Here is a 23,741-nt window from a genome sequence, read left to right on the forward strand (position 1 = left end):
CCCCTTCACTCAGTGTAGTTGACCTGTTATTGCTACTTTAAATTCTCTCTGAGTTAGGTATACTGCAAATAGAAAGTCATAAGGTACTCTACAGTTTTTTGTCAAAACATTTACAGCAATTATTTTGTAATAATGATATTAATGACTATATGATTAGAAGGATACTGGTGCTCAGTGAATGAGATGGTACTATGTTACTTTGCGTGGTGTTAGTGGTGGTGCACTCAATCTAGAACTGACTACCTAAGTAAAGCTATCATGTTAATATCACTTCTTGCACTCTGATCTCTCTCTACATATTACCTGCTCTGTAAGTTAGCATCCACTATGCACTGATGTGCGAATAGGAACATCTACCCTGCCTCGCATTTTCCTCAAGACCAAGTAGGGAATGGAACCAAAGACTCTGAACACTTGAAGGGAAACACCTGCCAGCTTGCTCAGTGTAACGTACGAACCACATGTCTTATTAACACCAAGCAGGCACATATGCTGCTCTAGTTGGTGACTTACTAAACTTGTCAGGTAAAGGGAAAAGTATTTGGCAACTGAATAAAGCTGTAGCTCAAGTTTAGGGTAATTTGAATCAGGTTGTGAATTGAACATAAACTACAGAGTGCCATGACATATTCCTTTCCAAATTTGTTCAATTTTTCTTGTTTTGCAAGTCGAGAGCGCAATGCAATGTTGAATGACAATTATATTCACCACCAACACTGATGATTTCTCATGCATTGTCATTTAATGAATATTTTGATATTGTTAATTTAATGTGTCTGCTGTTGTTCTAAGTAATTAAAGGCAAGCTTCTGTCTAAGAGAGCAAAGTTTGGCTTCAGCCTTGTACTATGTATCGCTTCCGGAAATTGACTTAGTGTCGCTACCATCAGACTTCTAGGAGTTAGATGCATTTGATCATAACAAGGCATTCCGGAGCTCTTACAGGCTGACAAATTAAAAGATCTGCGTATTACCTCTATAATGACACAAACGTTTGTGTTAATTTCTGCAAAATTGGTAACAAAACTTCTATTACACCTTTACAATGTAAAATTGGTAGAAAATAAATTTAAATTTATCCTGTATAGCTGCAAAATAATATACTGGGTGAATCACCTAAAACTTGCACCGCAAATATTGTTAGCCAGTCAACAGATTGTAATAATACTTAGAAAGTTTACTTTATGTGCAAATGCACAACTTTTCTAGCTGGAACAATGCCTGTTCACATTAACAAATTAAAAGTAGGGTAAATTAGAATGTCAGTGGTGTTTATTTGCAGGATTCAGGTGCGAGTCATATACGAAATATCATATTTTGAAAACTTCCCACACGGACTCTTGCAGAATATCTGTGGTAGCACACACCAAAGAACAAGTGCACACGCGAGTTATGTGGTTTCTGACCAGTAACGAGACAATTTACTATCACAGGTTGTGTTCAAAAAGACCACCGGCAGTGGCAATACACACTTCCAGTCTGGTGTGGAATGACAGGTGCAGACATGCTAGCATTTCAGCAGAGATGTCTAAGCAACGTGTAGTAATAGGTCATTGATATCATCGGGTGTAGTTGGCAAGTTGTAGGCAGCGTGTTTCAGCTTTCGCATAAAAAAGTCCACAGGTGTCAAATCCAGAGATCTAGCCAGCCAAGGTACAGGTCCTCTGCGTCCATCCCAGTGATATTGAAACAATTCATGAAGACCTGCTGTATTATTTTGTCCACTATGGGCTGGTTGACAGCCATCATGTTGATATCACAGGTTCTTCCTAGTCTGCAGGGGAATGTCATTTTGAATCCATGTATTGAGAGGTTGCAATACTTCTGTGCGTTCAGTGTTCCATCGGTGAAACACAGGCCTATAAGTTGATAATTCACACACACACACACACACACACACACACACACACACACACACACACCTTTACACTCTGTGGATGTCGACGTTCCACCTGATGAAGCCAGTGGGCTTGTCAACAGACCAGTAGTGCACGTTTCGGCAGTTTCCCTGGTCATGATTGGTAAATGTGTCTTCATTACTAAATAAGATACACGATACATCTGGGGCATCTATTACTGCCTATGTACGGAAGTTAACATGATTCTTCAAATAGTCTCCATGCAGCTCTTGATGGAGAGATATGATAGGCCTGGAACCTGCATTTATGGAGAATGCATAAGACGCTAGCCTGACTCAACCACTTCCTCGCTTAATTGCACAGGAGCTAATTTGCAGATCAGCTGCAACAGCAAGAACATTAATTGCCTCCTTTTCTCTTATCACGTGTTTCCTTCTGTTATGCTGTCTAGGTGTTAACAACCACGTTCCTGTAACTGGTTGAAGAGTTTGATAAATAATTGCCAAGGTGTTCTTTCTACACCCTCCATATACAATGTGCATGTTGCCTTTTCTGAATTGGTAAATCCCGTCCTCCTCTCACAACCTGCTACTTGGATGTCACACACCAACTAGCAAGTCACAGTGCACTCAAGACACACAGAAGCACACTGTAAGTAAACATAACATCATCATACTGAGCAACTACGTAGAGTGAATGGCGCAAATAGCTGTTGGTGTGGAAAATTTTCAAAGTATTGTATCGCATAAACGACTCACTCTAGAATCCTGCGCCAAACACCACTGACATTCTGATTTACCCTACTTTTAGTTTGTAAATGTCAATAGTCATTATTCCACTTAAAAAGGTTATGTTTGCACAAAACAAAACACTTTTCTAAGTATTGTTACAGGGTCAATCCATACCAAGTGGTCCAAGAAAAAAATAATTGGTTGCTTGACCATCTCAGAATTCCCCAATGTTTAGTACTCACAAAAATATTTTAAAAAATTTATTGTTTATTATTTTGAAATGGCTGGCATATTTGTTCCAGGCCGCATGCTTTTTTTCGTATTTGCAAGCATCTACATTTTTTACAGTTATTTAGTACTGGATTGTCCTGAGCCTTTCAGATAAAATGCATTTAGTTCAACACACTCTGGGCTACAAATTAACATCTTTACCACTTAGCTGAATGTATTTTAATATATTTTTAATAGTTCAAAGTTATCAGCCACGAATTAAAAAACTCAATTTTTAAACAGTAGTTTTCCAAAGAAAGATCAATTTCTCAGCTTTGATATTTTTTCTGCTATTACACTGTATAGTGTAGTTACTTTTTATAGAGTATCAATGGTGAGCAGCTCACACTTACAAAAACACAGTATTTTAAAAACTGATTTTTTTAATTTTTCCATTTTGTGGCCTGCAATATCTTTGTTGGGGGACAAGATAAAAATCTGAAAAATTTTACTGTTAATAGACTTTTATGATATCAAATTTCAGTATTAATTAAAACTTTGTGATTCAATTGGGAGTTACGGAAAAAAATTTCAAACACGAGTCAAAAATTCGTTTTTTAACATTTGCGATATTTAGGCTTATGGAATATATCAGTTACAGTATATAATTTAATCATATCTATGATTACTTACTTTTTTATTGAAAATAAGCCTACTAATTACATTATATTGTTCTCTTATTTGTTTTTAGTACATCGCTCATTGAACATTTGAGAAATTTATTCACTCAGTTTGGGTGTTAGATTATAAGTTCGCAGGATAAGTTCACAGTTGTAAATTCCATGGGCGACAGCTTCCTTAGTACATTTTTAAGTGGCATACAAACTTGATCCTTCTCAATTTGTTGGATGGTGACAAAATACAACATGTACATCTTGGTTTTGACAGTCAATATTATCAACTTCACCAATCCACCACTGTTCATTGTAAACACAAGCCACTATGTCTTTATTTTGAAGAACCAGTCAAGTGCCTTTAATCTTTTGAAAAGTGTTGTACCTTTCCTTCAAGACACTGCCATAAACTTCTTGTATTTCCTCACATTGTACAAAATATAGGTAATTCCTTTGATATGTTTTTTACAGAATTCAAACATTTCTTGAGGCGTTATGATGTGATCATCGGTCTGCTACAGACTTGCATTTGTGACAGCTTGCTTTGTTGTACCCCCGCCACCTTTACAAGCATTCTTCCCATGACATGAAGTGAAAAGTCCATTCTACATTAAACCCAAAACTTTTTTTAAAAAAAAGAAGGGAGAGTTGGTGCTGTTTAATGTAGTTTGTTAATTTTAGTTGAAAAATGTGCACTGCTGTAGTGTTGTGTTCAAGGTAGTCACTTATGACACAAAAGCTGTGGCTCATTAGTTTATCTTCATCTTTATAATAGAATACAAATGACTGAACTGTGGCCTGTTTGTTTACACAGTGGTGCCCTTGTACTTCATCTTGAACAACAAAGGAATAATTTTCTGGAGAGTCAGGAAGAACTGAGCATTCATCAGCTGGCAAGGTTTGCTTTTTGTCTTCAAAAATTTACTTTGAGCTTTTGCAATAAAATGATGCATTTTCAGATTTTCAAGGTTAGCCACCAACACTTCTCGTGATTTTATGACTCACCATTTCAGTTCTGTCTTGTGACACCCATTGTTTGTATTTTATATTGTCAGGCATCAAATAGTCTTCTTCGGATTCTCCACACATATCAAGTAAGGCTTGTTTGCCTGGACAATCTTCACATTTTCCATTGATCATACAATTGTAACTGTCAATATTGCATACCATAACTTCCAAAAGGTTTTTATAGTCAACTCTAAGATTGGCCTCATCTATCACCAACTTTACATTCTTATGATACAAACACAAACATTATGGGTGCCAGGTGCCCCTGCAACAATACACCATCTTGGTCTCAACTCGCAAAACTTTGATCTTCCAATTTTAATGTCAAGGTGGTTGTTTTTTTTTTTTTTTTTTAAATTCAGTGAATAGTTCATTTAAATTACACAATATTAACCTTTTTGTCTTTGAATCTTGGAACCTTTTCTTTCACAGAAACACAGTCTTTTTTACCAGACATCAAACGGCTGTTATTGTCATCGTCATAATACTTAATAACTTTATTGATTGTGTTTTCATCTACCAAATTAGATGCACTTTTCTTTTGTAATGCTGGTAAAATTCCCTGTTCTTTCACTAATTGCCTTGTTAACTTAACAAGACATTCTGACAAATAAAATTCATCACTAACTTTCGCTCGACTCCAAGAATTTGGCAGTAAACTGATAATTTATCCTCTTTGTTTGAAGTACTGCATTTAGTTTTTCTATCAAATCATCATATTCAGTTGGTGAAGTTTTAGAACTTTCATGTGTTTTAGTACAATTGTATTTTGAAACAAAACTTCCAAATTATTTTTGACTGTAGCTGCCACTTTCTCAGTTTTTGTATTCAAGGCACTTGGTTTTTTTATCTTGACTTAGTTTTCTAATTTTACTAGCAGGTGATATACCCAGGATTTCACAAGCTGTATCTACTTTTTTAATGGTTGCTGATGGGTCACAAAATTCTGTATCTGAGGTTTCACTATCCTTCCTCTTGTGAATTACAAATATCCTAAAATAACATGTTGGACACAGTGTTTTTCCTGGTATGAGATTGACAAAAGGGCTTTTATTTTTAGAATAGTGATCAAATGTTATTTCTCGCAGACCTTTTCTTATAGGTTTCTTATGTTTCTCAAAAGAGTCCATGCAAGACTGATCAAAAAGGTGTTCTGTTGGTGTTATTAATAATGAAGCATGTCATAAAATTTTGTATGGAGTGTATCCTAAAGACATGTTGCTTTGAATTCGAGCCTGTATAACAGTTGCCCATTGAATGCAAATGTCGCATGAAGGTTAAATGGTCACAGCTCACCATTTACGTTGATTATGAAAACTTACTGCTTGAACAATCTTTCTTGAAACCAAAAAATCTATTCTGATGTCAGATGCCCAAAAGCACTCATCCCATGTAAGATACAAACATTTCAAGCGGCCTCCACTGCTCCCAACCCTCTGTTGATCTCAAAGCGAACAATGTTGCAAATGTTAGACTTGTTTGCACTTGCAACCTTATTTTCTAGTGCTTAGACAATGGTCATAAGTTTTAAAGTACACAAAATCCAATATGTAACTGCAAGAAAAATACTAGCACTTAAAATAAGAAATTGGCAGTTGATAAATATACTCATAGCAACCTGTGCATGTTGTGATATTGCACGATGGTCACTCAGTTTGTAGACATTATTTCACAAGGAAAATAAAACAATAATAATAAACAATTTTATGCTTGCCAGTGCATGAACAGAAACATGCCCATGGCGCACTGTGCCAAGTTCACCTGGTGGACAGCACCTGACTTCAAACTACTGGTGACGTGTTGTTAGTGGCTGGTAGCCAATGGCCTTTGTAATGTGAGGAAACGAGATAGCATAAACTGTTCTGATCTTGACATAATCACGAGCCATTTTGTGGAATTATTCGTGGATGTTTTTGATTTTATTGGCAGGTTAGAAAGTGAAGTGTATTATATTTAAGGTTCCATCAGATGGATACCACCATATTGTCATTTGAAAAATGAATGAGGAAACAGATTGTAACTCATACCTTTGTATCTACATTGCACACTGTTTACCAATCAACCACTAGTAGATACAGCATACAGCACTGTAACAGCTCCAGTCAAATGCAACATTTCCTCCAGAATGTCTGCCAGATCATGCAGATGACCAAACTTGGGAATTCTGAGTAGTGGCCAGTTTTATTGGTACCTTAAGTGAACGATTTCAGATGAAGTCTCTGTAGCGGCCAGCCAGTGGACAGGTTTTGTGTCTTAAGGCTGTACCTAAGTGGAAATTAGTTTTCATAAAATGCAGCAGAAGTAAATACAAATGCAATATAGTTACCACATGTACTGTTAAATGTCATATGTTTTCCCTGTGAGTAATTGTTAACACAGTTTAAAATTAAATACTGAAAAATTAGAACTAAAGCAGAACGTTTGATCCCTGTGAATTTAAATGTTGTTACACAGCTGTCAATAATAGTTTGTTATATAAGTTTAAATGAATCCTAATGTTATACAAATGTAGTTTTTCTTAATTATTCCTATCACTGTTTTACAATGAAGTAGTGCTTTCAGTTTTTTGCAATAAGCAGTCTGGAAATATGTTGCTATTTGTTCATAGGATGTCCTAGGTGTGTTTACAGTTTTTAGTTGGCCTTTCAGAAGAGTGTTTCAGTTTAATTTCTAAAAGATCACCTGTGTTTCAGGTTTATGTGTAGCATACGCTCCCTCTGGCCAAGAGGTGGCTGTAGCAACACTTGATGGTCAAGTTTCATTCTTTAACATTCGCACATCACAGCAAACGGGCAGCATTGAAGGCCGTAATGACCTGGGCAGTGGTCGATCTGAAACTGATCTCATTACAGCGAAAAAAAATCTTCAGGGAAAGTAAGTGTTCATCAAATTTATTGCAAAAATTGTCGTATTACAGCAGTGTGAATTTCTTACATTGTTGTTCGTTGTTGTGGTCTTCAGTCCTGAGACTGGTTTGATGCAGCTCTCCATGCTACTCTATCCTGTGCAAGCTTCTTCATCTCCCAGTACCTACTGCAACCTACATCCTCCTGAATCTGCTTAGTGTATTCATCTCTTGGTCTCCCTCTCTGATTTTTACCCTCCACGCTGCTCTCCAATACGAAATTGGTCATCCCTTGATGCCTCAGAACATGTCCTACCACCCGATCCCTTCTTCTGGTCAAGTTGTGCCACAAACTTCTCTTCTCCACAATCCTATTCAATACTTCCTCATTAGTTATGTGATATACCCATCTAATGTTCAGCATTCTTCTGTAGCACCACATTTCGAAAGCTTCTATTCTCTTCTTGTCCAAACTATTTATCGTCCATGTCTCACTTCCATACATGGCTACACTCCATACAAATACTTTCAGAAAAGACTTCCTGACACAAATTTCTCTTCTTCAGAAACGCTTTCCTTGCCATTGCCAGTCTACATTTGATATCCTCTCTACTTCGACCATCATCAGTTATTTTGCTCCCCAAATAGCAAAACTCCTTTACTACTTTAAGGGTCTCATTTCCTAATCTAATTCCCTCAGCATCAACCGACTTAATTCGACTACATTCCATTATCCTCGTTTTGCTTTTGTTGATGTTCATCTTATATCCTCTATCCAAGACGCTATCCATTCCATTCAACTGCTCTTCCAAGTCCTTTGCTCTGTCTGACAGAATTACAATGTCATCGGCAAACCTCAGAGTTTTTATTTCTTCTCCATGGATTTTAATACCTACTCCGAATTTTTCTTTTGTTTCCTTTACTGCTTGCTCAATATACAGATTGAATAACATCGGGGAGAGGCTACAACCCTGTCTTACCCCCTTCCCAACAACTGCTTCCCTTTGATACCCCTCAACTCTTATAACTGCCATCTGGTTTCTGTACAAATTGTAAATAGCCTTTCGCTCCCTGTATTTTACCCCTGCCACCTTTAGAATTTGAAAGAGAGTATTCCAGTCAACATTGTCAAAAGCTTTCTCTAAGTCTACAAATGCTAGAAACGTAGGTTTGCCTTTCCTTAATCTATTTTCTAAGATAAGTCGTAAGGTAAGTATTGCCTCACGTGTTCCAGTATTTCTACGGAATCCAAACTTATATTCCCCGAGGTTGGCTTCTGCAAGTTTTTCCATTTGTCTGTAAAGAATTCATGTTAGTATTTTTCAGCTGTGACTTATTAAACTGATAGTTCGGTAATTTTCACATCTGTCAACACCTGCTTTCTTTGGGATTGGAATTATTATATTCTTCTTGAAGTCTGAGGGTATTTCGCCTGTCTCCTACATCTTGCTCACCAGATGGTAGAGTTTTGTCAGGACTGGCTCTCCCAAGGCCGTCAGTAGTTCCAATGGAATGTTGTCTACTCCCGGGGCCTTGTTTTGACTCAGGTCTTTCAGTGCTCTGTCAAACTCTTCACGCAGTATCGTATCTCCCATTTCATCTTCATCTACATCCTCTTCCATTTCCATAATATTGTCCTCAAGTACATCGCCCTCGTATAGACCCTCTATATACTGCTTCCACCTTACTGCTTTCCCTTCTTTGCTTAGAACTTCCATCTGAGCTCTTGATATTCATACAAGTGGTTCTCTTATCTCCAAAGGTCTCTTTAATTTTCTTATAGGCAGTATCTATCTTACCCCTAGTGAGATAAGCCTCTACATCCTTACATTTGTCCTCTAGCCATCCCTGCTTAGCCATTTTGCACTTCCTGCTGATCTCATTTTTGAGAAGTTTGTATTCCTTTTTGCCTGCTCCATTTACTGCATTTTTATATTTTCTCCTTTCATCAATTAATCAATATTTCTTCTGCTACCCAAGGATTTCTACTAGCCCTCGTCTTTTTACCTACTTGATCCTCTGCTGCCTTCACTATTTCATCCCTCAGAGCTACCCACTCTTCTTCTACTGTATTTCTTTCCCCCATTCCTGTAAATTGTTCCCTTATGATCTCCCTGAAACACTGTACAACCTCTGGTTCTTTCACTTTATCCAGGTCCCATCTCCTTAAGTTCCCACCTTTTTGCAGTTTCTTCAGTTTTAATCTACAGGTCATAACCAATAGATTGTGGTCAGAGTCTCCACATTTCCACACATTTCTTACATATTTTAGCTCAATTTGAGACTTAAGAAGGAAAACCTCTATTTTTTCTGTTAGTTTCTTTAGATAAAGGATGTTCTTTTTTGAGACGTTACCTGTATTCTTCCTTGCCTAATTTGTCACACAGATCATTTCACTCAGTGTTGACTGATACCTGTATCATCTCTCTAGATTCTTTGGATATGAACAAGGTGTGGAAAATGAAATTGTTATGTTTTTTCTTACAGAGCTTTCAATAGCCTTTGCTACACTGCTGATGGAAAATGTATATTAGCAGGAGGACAGTCAAAAAATGTATGCATATATAGTGTCAATGAATCGATGCTTATAAAGAAATTTGAAATCACACAGAACCGCTCACTTGATGCTGTGGATGTGAGTATAAATTACGACTGTCAATTGTACTAATTCTTTCCAGAGTGTTTAATACTTTCTCAACTGTAAAAAATTCCACTTCACATAGTGCAACACTATGTGAAGTGGAACACACACACACTCTCTCTCGCGCGCGCGCGCGCACACACACACACACACACACACACACACACACACACACACACACACACACACACACACACACACACACAGAGCGAGAGAAAGGGGGGGGGGGGGGGGAGCATGGTAGAAGGGAGCACATAAAAACCTGATGCGTGAAAGATTTACAGAGATAATCTTCAAAGTGAACAAATAGCAAATTCTGTGTTCTCCAACAGGTTCATTAGCATCTTGCCAGTTACCTTTTCTTTGCTACCATTATTATTCATTTGAAATTCCAGCATTCTTTATTGCCAGTTTTGTAAACGTGTTTCTTTGTCAGTTCGTTAGTTATTTGATGTCACTTTCTCCTGTCTCACAGTCGCCTTTATTCTGTACTACTACTACTAGTGTCTCCTCCCACTGTCACTGTCTCGCTCTTTTTCTCTTTTATTGCTACTATCTCATTCATTCATTACCAGTGCTGTTATCTCTTCTCACTATCCCCCTCTCTGTTCTCCTCGTCATTGTCATAGACTCTGTGTCTCATTATCACTGGTCTCACCCACTCCTACTTTCTCCTTCTCTGTATTCCTCCCCCACAGGCACTGTCTCCTTTACACGTTTCCTGGCACTTCTTTTTCACTGTTTACTGTGTTCCACTACCACCGTGTCCCTCTCTTTCTCTCACACTGCCATTGTCTCCTTCACTTTTTCTATATGACAAACACTGTCCACTATCTTCTAGTACTTATTACTTCTCTGTCTCTTTCCTGCTGCCACTGTCTGCTTCTCTCTCAGCATTAAAAAGTGCAAATACGAGGGCTATCCACAGAGTACACTACGTTTTGGAATTAAAAATAAATAAAGTATTGGAAATTTTTTTTATTATATACAGATGAAAGCCACACTTAAATACTACTTTTCTACATAGTTGCCATTTAAATTAAGGCACTTATCATAGCGATGGACGAGCTTGGAAATTCCTTCGTCGTAAAATTCGGCCGCCTGCACCTTCAACCACGTGGTTACCTCTTTTGGGACAGAAAAGGTGTGATTTTTGTGGATTTCCTGGAAAGAGGCACTACAATAAACTCTCAAAGGTATTGCCAAACTCTGCACAACCTCAGAAGAGCAATACAAAACAAGCACAGGGGAAAGTTGGGCTCAAAGATCTTGCTGATTCACGACAACGCCCGGGCCCACACGGCAAATGCCACTCGTGAAGTTCTCTGATCTTTTAAGTGGGAGTTGTTTCCTCATCCGTCGTAGAGTCCCGACCTGGCACCGAGCGACTTCCACTTATTCCCTGCAATGAAGAAGTGGTTGGCCATGCAGCGTTTTGATGACGACGCACAGCTTCAAGAAGAGGTAACCACGTGGTTGAAGGCGCAGGTGGCCGAATTTTACGACGAAGGAATTTCCAAGCTCGTCCATCGCTACGATAAGTGTCTTAATTTAAATGGCAACTATGTAGAAAAGTAGTATTTAAGTGTGGCTTTCATCTGTATGTAATAAAAAAATTTCCAATACTTTATTTATTTTTAATTCCAAAACGTAATGTACTTTGTGGATAGCCCTCGTATGTTCACTTCCCAACATTTTTGCAAATATGATAGAACGAGTCAGCTGGCACCCCATTTTCCAGTCAATCTTTTGATGAAAAGGAGTGTATTCACCCTTTTTGTGGTCCAATAGCAGCATTTTTCTACTGAGTCCCCTTCTTTTGTTTGCATTGATGAGTCAATAAAATTTTGATAGTTTACTTACATGAAATTGAAATAATGCAAAACTAATTTTACACTTCAGACCAGATTTTACATGCGCATATTGCATGTAATTCAGTATTACAGTGAGGAGTTCCTAGAACCATTCAGATGATAATGTACCTTGGAAACAGATAAAGATGCCTAGAAATTTTTCGAGGTTCCACCCATGAACTAACAGTGCCTCTGTAAGTCCCATCAAGCCCAACATAGATCACATCAAATGCAAAAAGCACCAGCTGATTGGCTCCATTTGCCTAAGCAATAGAATGTGTGTAATATCCATAATTTGACCATGTACTGTAGGATAGTGGCAATAAGATGATCCTTCTATTGGGGATACAAATGGCCCCTAGCCCAAAGGCTATCCAAAACTCTTGACCCTACCTTTTTATCACCAATGGAACCAGTGGTACAAGCAGCAGAAAATCCCATTTGTATGCAGTGCATTTTGGAACGTACTGGTAAGCATGATGTCACATGCATAACGATACCCAAGTGCAGTTATGATAAATGGAGTTATTCTGTGGTTGCTGTGGTTTCACATTCTGTCTTGTTCAATTGACACAGCTCAGTTGTTGGGGAAGAAAAGGAATAAATGTGACTAAGAACATATATGCTGAATAATTTGTGCAGAACTCCAGGTAATCGTAAGCTCTAGAAGAAAAACTTTTCAGGTGAAAATTGTCTAATTATAAACACATCTCTTTGAGAATCCTCATAGTCTTCATTCCTCTAATTTTTTCTTCAGTTCTCAGTCCACCTTTCCAAACAGAATGAGTACTTCCAAATGTAAACAGCAACATGTGTTGAAGACAATACAGTACAGCTGTCAGTAGTTGAAGCATTTAGCAACAACGGCCACATTTACAATCAATTGCAATTCTCTCTCTGATCATCATTGTGCTAAAGTCATAGATGGTAAGAGCTCTTAATTAGCTGCCTAATTCATGTCATAATATTCCCACCACTCTCTGTATTCTTCTACAATATTTGAAATGCTTTTGCTTTCATATTTATATTGGACACATTGAAAACTGTGTGATTAATGTTCTGAGGGTGGAATGTCATTCCATACCTGGTACCTAAGTCTGCAAGGAGAATGTATCACCTTACCGATTTTAATTTCTCCTTTACCTTCTCATGCTTTTTTCCTTCATCTAAGTTCCTAGTCAATTTTCTTACTTCATCCATTAAAAGATGGCACCAATTCTGGCGTACCATTTCCCTTAATCGTAAGAAGTTAGTTATTTGACAGAGTTTCCTTAGTCTCAATGTTGTGCCTGTTTATACCACTGGGTTTAAAATGAATGATATTTGTTTTTCCATGTTTACTTTCAAATTGTCTTTTTCGAAGTGTGCTCTTGCCTTTTCAATAAAGCTACGAATTTCTTCAACTAGGCTGGTCTCACTGTCTGCACAACAGACACCAGATGTATCATCGGCATACATAGTGACCAATTGCTTGCTGTCTAGAGAACTTGTGAAATCATTTATGTAACATGAATAGGACTCGACCTAAAATGGAGCCCTGGGGAACCCCAAAATGTATATTTCTTATACTTGACCTTTTCCACTCTAGTATTTCTCCTTTGTAATATAGGGTTTCTATTCACTGTTGCCTGCCTTTTAAATATGTTTCAAGCAATTGCACGAGTTTTCCAGTGACACCACTCTTCGCAGTTTTTGACAAGAGTACATCGTGGTGTACTCTGTCAAAAACTTTTGAGAGGTCCAAGAATACTCCTGCCATTTGAGACTTTTCATTTATGTTTTCAAGTACGCGGTGACCAAATTGTACAGCTGCTGACATGGTGCTTCAACCCTTCCTGAAACCATGTTAGAAATCCCCTAGTACGTCAGCGTTACTGTAGTGTTCCTGGATTCTTCTTAATATTATTTTTTCTATCAGTTTGCTGAATGCTGAGATAAGGGCTATGGGCCTGTAGTTCTGTACATGCTTTCTTTCCCCTTTTTTGTGTAATGGTTTAATTACAGCCAGTTTCAACCTGTCAGGGAACACACCTTCTTAGAGTGTTCAGTTTATAAGATGAAGTAGTGGTTTCAACAGTTCATGTTTGCATTTCTTCATTAAATATGGAGAAATTTCATCTATTCCTGCTAATTTTTTTGTTTTTGAGGCTATAAATGTGCTGCAAAATATCATAAGCACTTACTGCAGGTAGTGTACTACTGCAGTTCTGTTTGTCGCTACTCTTGAATATGTGCTGTTTATCCTGTTTCATACATACATCATTTTCGACAATGTCTATGAAGTAATTATCGAAAATATTGCTGACCAGAAAGGGATCAGAAATGACATTATTGTTTGCAGTTAATTCTTAATTTTGGTGTCTGTTTCCTTATTTCTTATTTTATTTACAAGTGACCTGCAAGACTTTGAGACATTATCTGAGTTTCGTATGTCTTGGCTGATTCTTTCTGCTTTTAATTTTCTGACTTCTTTGCGGTACTTTTATTTGTACTGCTTGTAGGTTTCTTTATGTACCTCTGAGTCAGTTAGTCTGTGTAAGCGATACATGTTTTCCATTTTTTCTTTTAGATCTTTCGTTTTACAGTCTAATGGTACAGGTTTTGATGTTAAAGGTTGGTTTTTGTGAATATTTACTTTTGTTATTGGCATGGTCCTATTTAGGTGCCCAGTCAGGATTTCTACAAATTCATTCCATTTATTGTTTACCCCATTGGTAGTAATAACTGATTCCCATGATTCCTGACTTAAACTAAGTCTTAGCTTGGCAGTGGTGTTTGCAGATAGTATTCACTTGTGTTCATACATTTTTCTTGGTTTGAACTTGGTATTACATTTTAGTACTGGTGTTTGGCCTAAATGATCTGAAAAATGACCATTTATGATGTCTGCTGAGATGATATGGTCATAATTTTTAATGATATGATCAATTCATGTGGGTCTGTTAGACATTCTGCTTGCCTTCCTGGTTGTCGAGTAAGGTGTTTATGTTGATGCAGCCAACTATGATAACAATATAATAGAGGGAAACATTCCACGTGGGAAAAATATATCTAAAAACAAAGACGATGTGACTTACCAAACGAAAGTGCTGGCAGGTTGATAGATACACAAACAAACATACACACAAAATTCAAGCTTTCGCAACCAACGGTTGCTTCACCAGGAAAGAGGGAAGGAGAGGGAAAGACGAAAGGATGTGGGTTTTAAGGGAGAGGGTAAGGAGTCATTCCAATCCCGGGAGCGGAAAGACTTACCTTAGGGGGAAAAAAGGACAGGTATACACTAGCGCGCGCGCCCACACACACACACACACACACACACACACACACACACACACACACACACACACACACATCCATCCGCACATACACTGTGTATGTGCGGATGGATATGTGTGTGTGTGCAAGTGTATACCTGTCCTTTTTTCCCCCTAAGGTAAGGCTTTCCGCTCCCGGGATTGGAATGACTCCTTACCCTCTCCCTTAAAACCCACATCCTTTCGTCTTTCCCTCTCCTTTCCTGATGAAGCAACCGTTGGTTGCGAAAGCTTGAATTTTGTGTGTATGTCTGTGTTTGTTTGTGTATCTATCAACCTGCCAGCACTTTCGTTTGGTAAGTCACAAGTATTATAACATTTACATTTCTGTAACCTGACATTGATTTACTTGGAACTCCATCAAGTGATTCCAGGAAAGCACCCAAGTTTCCACTCGGGGATCTATATACAACAGTGAACGAAACAGTAAAAAATGTGAGTTTAAGAGCTGTAATTTCGAAATCTTTGTCAGCATTTAATTTTTTGTCCATAACACTTTTTCTGTGGCTGTTATTAACTTATATTTTCTCACGTAAATGGCGACACCACCGCCTTTATTTTGTGTTTGGCAGTAGAATGTTGCTAGGTTATAGTCTTCTAATTTGAAATGATGAATGTTGTCGACTGTTTTTTGGTGTTCTGTGACTATTACTACATGTGGAGTTAGCTCTGTGATGAATTATTCAAATGCATCTGTTTTGTTCCTAAACCCTGTACATTATAATGCAAAAACGATAAATTGCACTCGTTTGAACTGAGGTCTGCGAGGCATATGTGGATCACGTACACTTGCATCTGGTGTTGCGCTGGTGGAAAGTTTTATTGTCCTAAAAAGACATCACTTTTGTCCTGCTGATGTATTGTATCAATGACGTATTGTATCACTGACCTGATATTTTGTGGTTGATTCATCCGTGAATTCGTTATTTTTGTCCTTGAGAGGGATGGCCACTGTTCCATAACACTCCGCATTCAGTTTGTTGTTTACTATTTCTTCAATCCGTGTTATAACCAAGTCTTTTCCTAGTTTGTTGAGGTGTAGACCATGGGTTGTGTTGAATCTTCTTCCTATGCTGCTTATGTCTACAAATGTTAAGTTTCCGAATCTCAAGCATACATTTTGTATTTCTTTATTTGCTCACCGCACTACTTCATTTACACATGACCAGTTTGGTAAATCGTGTCGATGTGGAACGAAGAAGATGATAACATTTGAGTTTCTAAGTTCATGTAGCTTCCTTTTGAGTGAGATCATCTTCTATTATTATTCAAATTGAATAATTTCCACTTTTTCAAAAAATAATTGACTTTCTGACGTAAGCATTGACTAAGCTCACACTTATAAAAACTGAAAGGTTTGCATAAATTCTCATTTTATTTATTTGTTGTCATTGTTAACTGTCTTCTCCATGGTTTTCATCAGAATATTCTGTGGTTCTGTTTCACATTCCGCATGTTGTTGATAATTCTGTGTAGTACCTACTGTGACATAGGGATGTCTGCTGCTAAGTTCCAGCCCCAACATGCTACCCAAAGATTACCTTAAATAATACAATAAAAAACTAAAATTTGAACATATACAAAACATAAAGTAAGATCTTTTGGGCCTAGTGTGGACCTGCTTAATTATTATTATAATCATAACCAAACTAATTGCATATACACTTGCTAATTATAGATGATGAAGGTACAGAAATTTTTACAACTCTGATGTTTAAGATTAGATTTCAGAATTTAATTTGCCTTAATTCTGTTCCCTCACACCATCTACATCTGTACTCCACAAGCCACGTAACAATGGCTGGTGGATGGCTCTTCAGGTACCAGATTGAACGTTGTCTTGAAGAAGCAGCACACCTTTCCTCTTGCTACCATGAATTTTCTCTTCCGAGAGGACTAGATTTTGCTCTCTGCCATGCCCGTGTAGTATAGAGTCTTGATAGTGAATTGTTCCTCCAAAAATACTCACAAAATTGGACCATGGGCGCTCCCGAAGGAGCTTACCATGACCTTAACTGCTGATGGTTGCATTTTGAATTTCTTATAGTCAGGCAATTCATGATGTTTCCACTGCATGCTTTGACACTTGGACTTCTGCTTAAAGGAATTTTTCAAAGTTTCATCACTGATTAAAAACCAGTAAAAAATGTTATATGTTGATCCAAGCAACAATTGTTGCTCTTCAAAAGTGGATCACAGGGTGCAGTTAGTTGCAGTTTACTTTCCAGATGACTGAAAGTTTGGGTCTGCAAGTTAATAAACAGAGTAATTAACCATTCCCTTTCTGTCCATCTGCTTTGTTGCCGTGTTGATTGAAATTGTAGTGCATCAGATGACAGTAACTAAAAATAACATAGTTTGGAGATTTATAATCACATCTTAAGGATCAATGGTTCAGTCAGTGTAACCTGAATTTTTTGTGTAAATAAATTATCCTTGATATACTGGGAGCCCTGAAAGGACATACACCTTGTAAACTAAAGGTATGTACACACGATGTCTCTTTCGTCATGCGCAATCACAGGTGCATGAGAATAAAAGGGCATGTACAGAAATTTGTGGAAAGAACACGTGTACACGTAGCGGTTCGCATGTCCACACTTTGCCTCATTGTGCAAGCAGTTGCTATGGATCCCCTTCTTTGTTTGGGAGCTTGTGCTGCGTTCATTGTGATGAAAAAGCAACATAAAAAGAAAACGCAAAAGTGACTGTAGGTAAAGAAGTATCTAAATAACAGAGTTACAAGAAACACATTGCCACTTTGTTTTGTTTGCAAATTTCAGGGGGATGTCATGCCAAGATTTTAGATTTTCTGCTTGGGAAACTACAGCAATAAGGCTGGCAATAAAATTTCATTAGCTAGTAAGCGGCAATTTATACATCAGTTTTAACTATTTAATTGATTATTTCTGAAATTGAGAAGTGCTTAAGACAGGTCCTTACAGTCATTACGTGAAGGTTAATTAACTTTCAATGTGTCATTTGTATTGTACTAAAAATGTTGTGGAAGCATCTTTAATTGTGAAAGATTATATGTAGACTAACATCCTCAGACTTCAAAATTTTGAGAATTTGATAGATTCCAGAATCTACTAGAATATATTTCTCAATTTTTTGTTTTTTACATCATCGATTTCCTTCATTTCTATTTCTAGTAGCTTGTTGGGGTGCTGCACGTACCCCATGAATATATGCCCACAGTTTTCATATGTACCCCTTATAAAAATTTCTGGCTTATTTTTTCTCTGATTTCTTACTTCAAAGCTTAGGTTATCTTATTTTTTACAGTAATATGACCAGAGACTTTTTATCTAATATTGACCCTCAGGGCATCTCCTCTCAAATTTTTATTCCACTGATCTTCTGAATGGAATTCCATATGACTTCTCTTTGTCTCTAATCATCTTTAAGTTAAAGCATACTTCCATTGGAGCCAACAGGCATTATTGCACATAAATCAGTTCGCAGCATAACCTTAACACACTACACAATGTAACACACATGAGCCCCCAAGTGCCTGTCATCTGCAAAACAGCAAAGATTCCCACTGAAGGCAGGAAGTAATCTGCTTTATGCATGGCTTCCATTTCCAGGAAATTACAAATGTACATGCATAGTCGTGCTGTTGGAAATTCATGTGCAAAGTTGAAAAAAAAGGCATTGTGTGGGTGAACCATAAATCGCACACTACTGTTAAAACAGTAATCAAAACAGAGAAGTTAAATATAGAGTGAAGTAGTGTGTAAATAGTTTCCAGTACAACCAGAGTCCAAGTCAATAAGCCAATATCTACATCCATACTGTGCAACACACTGTGAAGTGCATGACAATGTATGTTCCATTGTACTATATTCCATTGTTCTAGATATTAGGGCTTTTTTCCACTCCATTCATGTTTGGAGCGCAGTAAGAATGATTTTTAAATGTCTCTGTGGTGGTGGTGGTGGTGGTGGTGGTGTTTGGTTTGTGGGGCGCTCAAATGTGCGGTTATCAGGCACCCGTACAAAGTCCCAATTTTTACACAGTCTGGTTTTTGCTCAATCCAATCTAGCCATTGTCACAAATGATGATGATGATTATTATTATTATTATTATTATAACACAAACACCCAGTCCCAGGGCTGAGAAAATCCCCAACCTGGCTGAAATGTGTCTGTGCTTGGTAAAATTAGTCTGATCTTGTCATCATGATTCATATGGGAGTGATATGTAGGGGTTTGAAGTACATCCCTGGTGTTACTATCCAAAGCTGGTTCCTGAAACTTTGTGAGTAGGCTTTCTCAGGATAGTGTGTGTGTGTGTGTGTGTGTGTGTGTGTGTGAAACAGAAACATACACACAAAATTCAAGCTTTCGCAACCAACGGTTGCTTCATCAGGAAAGAGGGAAGGAGAGGGAAAGACGAAAGGATGTGGGTTTTAAGGGATAGAGTAAGGAGTAATTCCAATCCCGAGAGCAGAAAGACTTACCTTAGGGGAAAAAAAAGGACAGGTATACACTCTCTCGCGCGCGCGCACGCGCGCGCACGCGCGCGCACACATCCATCCGCACATACACAGACACAAGCAGACATTTGTAAAGGCAAAGAGTTTGGGCAGAGATGTCAGTCAAGGCGGAAGTACAGAGGCAAAGATGTTGTTGAATGACAGGTGAGGTATGAGCAGCGGCAACTTGAAATTAGCAGAGGTTGAGGCCTGGCGGGTGACGAGAAGAGAGGATATACTGAAGGGCAAGTTCCCATCTCCGGAGTTCTGACAGGTTGGTGTTAGTGGGAAGTATCCAGTTAACCCGGACGGTGTAACACTGTGCCAAGATGTGCTGGCTGTGCACCAAGGCATGTTTAGCCACAGGGTGATCCTCATTACCAACAAACACTTGTCTGCCTGTGTCCATTCATGCGAATGGACAGTTTGTTGCTGGTCATTCCCACATAGAAAGGTTCAGTGTACGAAGGTCAGTTGGTATATCACGTGGGTGCCTTCACACGTGGCTCTGCCTTTGATCGTGTACACCTTCATTTGAGATCCATCCTTCATGAAATCCTCCCCACTCCACCACGAGTGTCTTTCTGCCGTCCACCTAACCTTTGTAACCTCTTAGTTCATCCCTATGAAATCCCCAAACCACCTCCCCTACCCTCTGGCTCCTACCCTTGTAACCGCCTCCGGTGTAAAACCTGTCCCATGCACCCTCCCACCACCACCTACTCCAGTCCTGTAACCCGGAAGGTGTACACGATCAAAGGCAGAGCCACGTGTGAAAGCACCCACGTGATTTACCAACTGGCCTGCCTACACTGTGAAGCTTTCTATGTGGGAATGACCAGCAACAAACTGTCCATTCGCATGAATGGACACAGGCAGACAGTGTTTGTTGGTAATGAGGATCACCCTATGGCTAAACATGCCTTGGTGCACAGCCAGCACATCTTGGCACAGTGTTACACCGTCCGGGATATCTGGATACTTCCCACTAACACCAACCTGTCAGAACTCCGGAGATGGGAACTTGCCCTTCAGTATATCCTCTCTTCTCGTTACCCGCCGGGCCTCAACCTCCGCTAATTTAAAGTTGCTGCCGCTCATACCTCACCTGTCATTCAACAACATCTTTGCCTTTGTACTTCGGCCTTGACTGACATTTCTGCCCAGACTCTTTGCCTTTACAAATGTCTGCTTGTGTCTGTGTATGTGCTGATGGATATGTGTGTGTATGCGAGTGTATACCTGTCCTTTTTTCCCCCTAAGGTAAGTCTTTCCGCTCCCAAGATTGGAATGACTCCTTACCCTCTCCCTTGAAACCCACATCCTTTCGTCTTTCCCTCTCGTTCCCTCTTTCCTGATGAAGCAACCGTTGGTTGCGAAAGCTTGAATTTTGTGTGTATGTTCGTGTGTCTATCAACCTGCCAGCGCTTATATAATCTTCAAGATTCTGCCAGTTCATTTCTTTCAACATCTCTGTGATGCTTTCCCACAGGTCATACAACCATTCAAGTTGCTATTCAGTGTATATGTGTTCAGTATCTCCCCCCCCCCCCCTTCCCCTCAGTCCTACCTGGTATGGGTCCCACACACTTGAGCAGTATTCTGGGATGGGTTGCACAAGTGATTTGTAAGCAGTCTCCTTTGTAGACTGACATTGCATTCCTGTAGTGTTCTGCAAATGAACTGAAGTCAGGTATCTGCTTTACCTGCGAATGAGCCTATGTGACTGTTCCATTTCATGTATCTACAAAGAGTTTCATTCAGGTATTTGTATGAGTTTTCTGATGCTGTTGGTGATTCACTGATATCGTAGTCGGAGGATACTACTTTTTTTAGTTTGTGAAATGCACACCTTTACATTTCTAAACATTTACAGCAAGTTGCCAACCTTTCCACTACATTGTAATCTTATCCAAGATTTGACTGAATATTTGTGCTGTTTCTTTTGGACTGAACTTCATTATAGATAACTCCATCATCTATGAAAAGTCTGAGGTTACTATTAGTGTTGTCCACAAGATCATTAATATATAACATGAATGAGGGATCCAGCACACTGTCTTGGGGTATACTCAAAGTTACTGGTACATCTGTCGATGACTCTCCATCCAAGATAAAGTGCTGTGTCCTTCGTACCAAAAAATCCTCAATCCTGTCATAAACTTTGCTTTATAACAAATACAATTGTACATTTGACAATAGGCATAGGTGTATTATCGAGTCAGATGCTCTTCAGAAATAAAGAAATACTACATTTACCTGACCGTCTTCATTCGTGGCTTTCAGTGTGTTACATGCGAAAAGTGTGAGTTGGATTCCACATGATTGACGATTTCAAAATCCATAATGGTTGTCATGGAGGAGGTCATTCTGTTGTCTGTTAAAGACACCTCATTCATTATGTTTGAGCTCAGAATATGTGCTAAGATTCTACAGGAGATGGATGTTTAGAATATTGTATGGCAGTTCTGTGGATCTCTTCTGCTACCCATCTTGTATATGAGTGTGACCTGTGCTTTCTTCTAGATACTGAGCACTGTTTTTTGTTCAAGGGATCTATGATAGATTATAGTTAACAGAGGCATTCATGAAATTCCTGCCATTCTGCAGCTTCATTACTGCAGCACTGATAAGGGCTTGGAATGTGTAAACACACTACAAAATGATTGTTTATGTGGCATCCAGAAGCACTTTCAAAATGCAAATCACGTCGCATCATATTCCGGAGCGTATTGTGGCACTATAAATATGGAAAGGTGTTTTATAATGTGAGATGAAATATTTTCTTCTTTTCCCTCTTTTTTTAGGCAGTGTAGTATTGATAACGTCAACACCAGTGCCATGCACTTTCTCCAAAGCCAATTAGGATAGTCTTTACTGACATATTTGTATAAGAAGTCAAAACCAGGATAGGTGTAAAGCAAGTTTATTGTCACTGCTGATGTTCATTTTTTCATTGAAAAGTTTTTGAGGAAATTTAAGGACTGTAGTTGTTTGTCAAGGACAGAGAATTAGCATGGTAGAGTCATTGACAGTGCAGCAATGGTAGCCGAAAGTGAGCAGGTGTTGTCAAATTTATTGGGATGTGGGCTAGTGCTGTAGGTTGAGACAGGCACATATGTAAACTGTCACATATGGTGGACTATTAAATGTTAAAGCTATAGTTGACAGTATTAAAATGAGTCTGAAATCAGTAAAGAAACTCACGAAACAAACTGCAATCAGAGCAAAGCGACAGAAAGTATATGGCAAGCACGCAGGTATACGCGTAATCAGTTCCTTTTGAAGTTAACACATCAGGTCACAATTCATTTCTCATGTTAAAAGGATTTTCAATTCGTCATTTTTCCTGTTTTCAGTTGTACCTTAGTTGCTTCAAAATTCATGGAAGTATGCTCCGTCTAAGCAACTAATTGGAGGCAGTTTGTTGATTGTCATATGCGTTTAACTTCTCTTATTTGTGAAGGTGCTTCACAAAACTTTCATCTCCATCTACTGTTATTAAGGATTCAATTGCAGATAAATACTTGTGACAAGCAAAGATAATTGTCGCTAGTTTCGTTCACAGTAATTGAAGTTGTGCTCTTAAATTCCTGTTTGACCGCGCACTCGGAAATTGCTACATATTCAGAAAAAAATAGTGACTAATTTGTGACAAAAAAATATAAATTTCATTGAGAGTTGTTTCATGTACAACCATTTCATTTCTTAAACATATGGAAGTACAAAATCGAAGATAGTAAATACTGAGAAAGCACACTCTTACATGAAAAAGCAACAAATATTTCAGAAAAATACGTAACTTTCACAAATAATGAAATCTCAGAATGTGTTACAAACATGGGGGGGGAATTGTATCCAGTAGTATGTGAATTTACGATCTTCAGCACTGCAGTTCGTTGCCTTAACCTCTTGGCTACTGAAACTCTAATTTAAGCTGTTCTTTTTTCTTGCAAATGCAGGCTGAATTAGTTGCCAAATGATGCAGGCGTAAGCAGTAAACGAATGAAATTTTGTAAGGTTTTCACTATCAGGCTTCACAAAGTTCCTTACCATTGTTACTTAAAAGTTTTAAATGTATTTCGATAGTTAATAAGTAAACCATATGCGGGAAAAAGTAC

The 23,741-nt window shown here is 38.4% G+C and overlaps 1 protein-coding gene across 2 annotated transcripts in view; it reads left to right on the forward strand.

Moving 5' to 3' along the window:
• The window catches only part of LOC124805141 (periodic tryptophan protein 2 homolog), a 111,510-nt gene that overhangs the window by 65,598 nt on the left and 22,171 nt on the right, over positions 1–23,741 (forward strand). For both annotated transcript variants that reach the window (XM_047265608.1, XM_047265609.1), the window contains 2 exons: positions 7,175–7,355; positions 9,814–9,961. In XM_047265608.1, the coding sequence (XP_047121564.1) occupies positions 7,175–7,355; positions 9,814–9,961 (329 nt within the window). The remainder of the gene's footprint in view (positions 1–7,174; positions 7,356–9,813; positions 9,962–23,741) is intronic.

This window comes from Schistocerca piceifrons, chromosome 7 (genome assembly GCF_021461385.2).
Source record: "Schistocerca piceifrons isolate TAMUIC-IGC-003096 chromosome 7, iqSchPice1.1, whole genome shotgun sequence".
In the NCBI taxonomy this organism is placed as follows: domain Eukaryota; kingdom Metazoa; phylum Arthropoda; class Insecta; order Orthoptera; family Acrididae; genus Schistocerca; species Schistocerca piceifrons.